At 33.1% G+C, this 4,692-nt stretch overlaps 1 protein-coding gene across 2 annotated transcripts; it reads right to left on the bottom strand.

The window, feature by feature from the left end:
• Positions 1–442: 442 nt before the first annotated feature.
• On the bottom strand, positions 443–3,699 carry LOC114391961 (fructan 6-exohydrolase-like). Of its 2 annotated transcripts, XM_028352986.1 has the most exons (7): positions 3,441–3,699; positions 3,287–3,295; positions 1,952–2,817; positions 1,495–1,653; positions 1,171–1,409; positions 942–1,032; positions 443–785 (listed from the first exon to the last, which is right to left on the bottom strand). In XM_028352986.1, exons 1-7 carry the CDS (start codon positions 3,559–3,561, stop codon positions 582–584), a joined length of 1,689 nt encoding a protein of 562 aa, XP_028208787.1. In that variant the 5' UTR covers positions 3,562–3,699; the 3' UTR covers positions 443–581. The 2 variants fall into 2 exon arrangements, with proteins under 2 accessions (XP_028208787.1, XP_028208788.1); XM_028352987.1 differs by lacking the exon at positions 942–1,032.
• Between the last annotated feature and the right edge of the window lie 993 nt (positions 3,700–4,692).

Raw genomic sequence — 4,692 nt, 5'->3', positions numbered from 1 at the left:
ACGTCAGAAACTGGATTCAGTTTTGCAGTTTGAGGGTAGTTTATGTTATAAAATATTCTAAAAATACTATAAAATAATAAACTATATCTAAAATATAATGCATCAATTTTTTTTTTGTTTTTTTAACATTCTTTTTTATTTCATGATCAAACTAATACTGAGGAATCAATTAGCGTGTGATTTTTTCATCTTAAGTAATTAACTTTAAAATAAGTCTATTATTTTACAGGTTGTGATAATTTTACAAATATATATAAAGAATAAAAATATAAACATCTATAAATTTGTTTGGATTGGATTCAATCTACTTTGAATTTAATATCAAATACGAAATTTGATCCACTCCTCTCTCTATATATATGGTATTGCTAATGGCTCTTAAAATGTCACGACCCCTAGTTAAGAGGAGCCTATGCGTTTGAAGTGGATTAGTGAAAAGAGGTTAGTATAAAGTAGATGTGAAAATTAAGTTGTAAAAGTTCAAGTTGCTCAAATTATTCTCCATATGAAACAATCACAGAGAATATCACATACAATATTAAAGTATCTAAGATAAAATGTTACAGGATAATCCAACTTAGCTACTGCTTATTTATGCTTTCTTCTTGGCCAAATTCTGCTTGCTTCATGCTCCAAGCATTCAGTTCAGAGATCACCACACTCTGGCTTCCATTGTTGAACACATAAAGATGTGCATTTTTGTCTATAGACATCGAGGGATAAACTCTACTGGTAATACAAATTCTCCCTTTCTCCCCAAAACTCTCAATAATTGAGCGGTCAATCTGCATAATATATGAACCTATATATATCAAACTAGCAAGCATGATATTGGAAAAAAAAAAAATCAAGTTCCACGTCAATTAAAATTAAGTATAAATTCACATTCTAAGATATGATGCAACAAGTAGGATAATATTTATTATTAGCAATAAACATACCAAACTTCTAAGTGAAATCGTTTTGACATTAGGGTCAATGTCAAAGATTGTTCCATATGTGGTTTTATCAAGGTCCTGCCGCAATGAAGACCTGTAAAGTGTACACATGTCTCATATACTCAAAGTCTCTACTCAATCATACATCTCTAGTTGAGGTTTAATCTTAATAAAAGTAAAATATATGCACCATAATTTACAAGTTAAATTGAGATAATTATATCAGAATTACCTGCTTTGGTCACTGCACATGAAGCATATATATCTATTGGAAGCTCTATATATTCTGAAGAACACTGCAGTGTGTTCTGTTTGGTCCTCAGAAGCTAAAGCTAACAAACCAAATGGCCCTATTGTGCCACTTCTTGTTGCATACTCTTCACTACACAGCAAGTGGGGATCAACTTCACTTTCATCTAGCCACTCCACATTCTCTAGTTCGGGTAGCTCAAACAACACTTCTACATCGGCCTTAAAAAAGTCGAGTTTTAAAGAAAAACCATCATTCATGTTGTATTTAAAAAAATTTGACAAATTACAGAACCATTTTACTTACCTGTGATGCAGTGATACCTGAGACTTCAATAATTGATCCACCAACCAGTTTCTCCCCCAATATGCTAATTTGTTTGTCGCGTAGTTTTTCTATTTCTTCAATTGGCCACTGCATCAACTGCTTCCCACTTTCATCAAGCCAAACTTGCCTTGGAATACACTGCATAGTACATAGCCAAGATCATTCATCATCCAACAACATATGAACTTCTAATCTATGAATATATAGCCCTAAAATAATATTTAACCAAAAGGGTTATACACTGACTCGGTAAAAAGTTTTACAGAGTCATCCAATCACATTTCATCATGTATGATGATAAGTTTGTTAATTTTTAAAATAATTATAGTATAAAACTATTTTAAAGCAATTCAAATGTTAATTGATAATTAAATGATAGTATAAAATTATTTTACACTGTTAGTACTACATAGGCATTAAACTCATATATAAATACCTGTAGACCAGCCCATCCTTTCTCAATGTCATTTTGTCTAGTGTCACACTCGTTCACCCACCCCCACAATATCCTCCTGTTCTTAGCATGGTCAAAAAATGACTTTGAAGCATAAAACTTACCATAGTCAAGCCTTAAGTCCGAACTAGTTCCAGTGAATTTAACATCAGGAACAAAGTTCCCCTCATCATAGACATATTTACCAAGAAAATAATAGTCCTGATGTCTACGTAGATAGCTTATCTTCAAGACATGTCTAACACTTTGACTTTGGACAGATGCATCCACCCCATTTGTGCTATTGATGGACACAGGAAAAAAATCTGGACACTCACAAACTCCAGTGTTATCTGTTGCAAAAAAAGGGTTCAATTCCACTCTCCAATTAACAAAATCCTCACTTTGGTAGAGAATTGTCTTCCCTTCATCCCCATTTTGAGCACCAATGACTACCCTCCATTTTCCATCCTTTCCCTGCCAAGCAGTTGAAGGGTCTCTGAAGTTATTCACTTCAACACCACTTGGTGGTGTCATGGCAGGGTTCTGAGGGTGTTTCACCCATTCCCTTAAGAAAGGGTCTGATAGATCCTTTGGCATAGCCATGTTCTGAACTTGATATTTATTGTTATCAATTCCTGTGTACAAAATAACAGGTTGTTCTTCTTCACCTGGGAGTATTGTGGCTGAGCCTGACCAGCAGCTGTTGATGTCATAGGAATCACTTGGTTCAATGGCATGATTCAGATGAATCCAATTGATGAGATCATAGGACACAGAGTGAGCCCACACCATTTTCTCGCCAAAGGTTGGTGCATAGGGGTTATGTTGGTAGAAAAAGTGGTAAACTCCTTTGTAGTACATAGGTGCTGCAGCAGATAAATCAACACTTGTCATTTGAAATGATTTGATCATAGTCACTTTGGGATGTCACTTCAATAATAGACAAAACTTAGATGTAGTTCCTTGGATGCTTTTGATGTTGTTTTTTAATCAGAATTGGAGTTTCGCTTCGATAATTTGCATAATATAAGTTTGCATTGAATTTGCATAATATAAGTTTGCATTGAAGGTCCACATAGATTTCCAAGATAAAACTCTAATTTTGATTAGAGAACAACACCAAAAACAACTATGAAACTTTATCTAAGTTTTGTCCTTCAATTATTTTACTGAATTAAGAGTTGACAAATGAAGCAGGGGTAGTGTCTAGTGTAAGAGCAGATTTCATGTGAAACGTAGAGGAATAGGACATTTTTTTCCCCACTCTAGACATGCTATGATGTTGTGGACAATAGGTAAATAAATAACTGAAAGTCTGAGAAAATCATGACATACCATTTGGATCTGCATAATGTAGTCAACCATTTCCAATTTTTGTCAACAAAACATGTCAAATGACCAAGAGAAAAGAATTAGACACGAGCACTGAAATAGACACAAGCATGTTAAAAGTAAATTGACAAAAGAGTGCAGAGGGTAATACTAATACCGTTCATCCAATTTTGTGGGGGTTGAAAGTGGTACCAAGTTCTATAAGGCTGTTTCTCAGGTACCTTGAACTTGATAGAATTTATGCTGTGTGGGGATGCACCCTCTCCATTGATCTCCATGATGATAGTGCCAAGGTTATGTATGGGAAGGTCAACAAAAACCCGATGGTGAGTGGCTTGGTTTGATGAAGGGCTAATATATTCAATTATGCATACAATGGATCTTTCACTATGTGGAGAAAAAGGCCACAGCTATAAAATGAATTGTGCAGACAAATCCGTAACATATTAGGATTTAAATATAGACCAACTTTGAGAATATTGCCAACTGGAAATTATATTTATTGATGACTTGACTTCCTTAGTCAATGCAAAAGCAAGTTGGCTATTTATTGTTGGCTATTTATTTTATAATTCAATGTAACGTCTCATTTTTTATAAAATAAATTAAAAAAGATTTTATTTAAAAATAAATAAAATTTTAAAAAAATAATAAGATTTTTGTAATTAAATAAATAAGAAGAAATAATTTTATTAATTAAAATGATGATTTTAAGGTAAATAAAATAAATATGTGATCTTAGAAAATAGGAAGAATGTTTTATTTATTAATTTGATAGGAAGTAAAATAAAATTCTTTTTTATAAAATAATAAAATAAAAAATGAGTAAATAATAGATTGAGAGTACCCTAGTTATAAATAGAGATATATTAGGTCATTTTTTACATTTACGATAAATTTTTACGCTCTCTCTTCCTCTTAAATTTGTTTTCCTTTTTTCCTCTTCCAAAACCCTCTCTTTTCCCGCATACACTCAAACTTGTTCCAGTGAAAATATAATCCCGGACACGTTAACCGTTGAGTCGTCATGAAATTTTAAAAGCAGGTTTGAAACTCATTTTTGCATATTTTTACCATTGGGATTTATGAAATAATGTCTACTGTGAGAGAAATATTCCTCGCATGGAGCTCTCTTTTTCTTGTATACACTCAAATCTGTCACAGTAAAAATACAATCTTGGACTTGTTAACCATTGAATCGTCGTGAAATTCGAGCACCAGGTTTCGAACTTATGTACGGACATCTCCTTTGTTGGGATTTGCAAAATAATGTTTATGGTGAGAAAAATATCCCTTGTAAGGTAACAGTGACATAGAGGCTCCAATCTCTTCTTCTTCTCTCTAACGCTTGAAAATCCTAACAGAACAACTAGAGGAAAAACAAGCTTGAGGAATATTAGAAAACCACT

The sequence above is a fragment of the Glycine soja genome, chromosome 17 (genome assembly GCF_004193775.1).
Source record: "Glycine soja cultivar W05 chromosome 17, ASM419377v2, whole genome shotgun sequence".
NCBI lineage: Eukaryota > Viridiplantae > Streptophyta > Magnoliopsida > Fabales > Fabaceae > Glycine > Glycine soja.
Note: the sequence above shows the minus strand (reverse complement) of the source record. Positions and strands in the feature narration are given on the sequence as shown.

What these genes read in the sequence shown, in the direction of transcription:
- LOC114391961 (XM_028352986.1), bottom strand. Translation starts at nt 3,561, where the DNA reads ATGGAGATCAATGGAGAGGGTGCATCCCCACACAGCATAAATTCTATC. An exon ending in CAGGTATCACTGCATCACAG is followed by an intron (nt 1,410 to 1,494) that starts GTAAGTAAAATG and finishes GACTTTTTTAAG; the next exon opens with GCCGATGTAGAAGTGTTGTT. An exon ending in ATGTGCAGTGACCAAAGCAG is followed by an intron (nt 1,033 to 1,170) that starts GTAATTCTGATA and finishes TACACTTTACAG; the next exon opens with GTCTTCATTGCGGCAGGACC.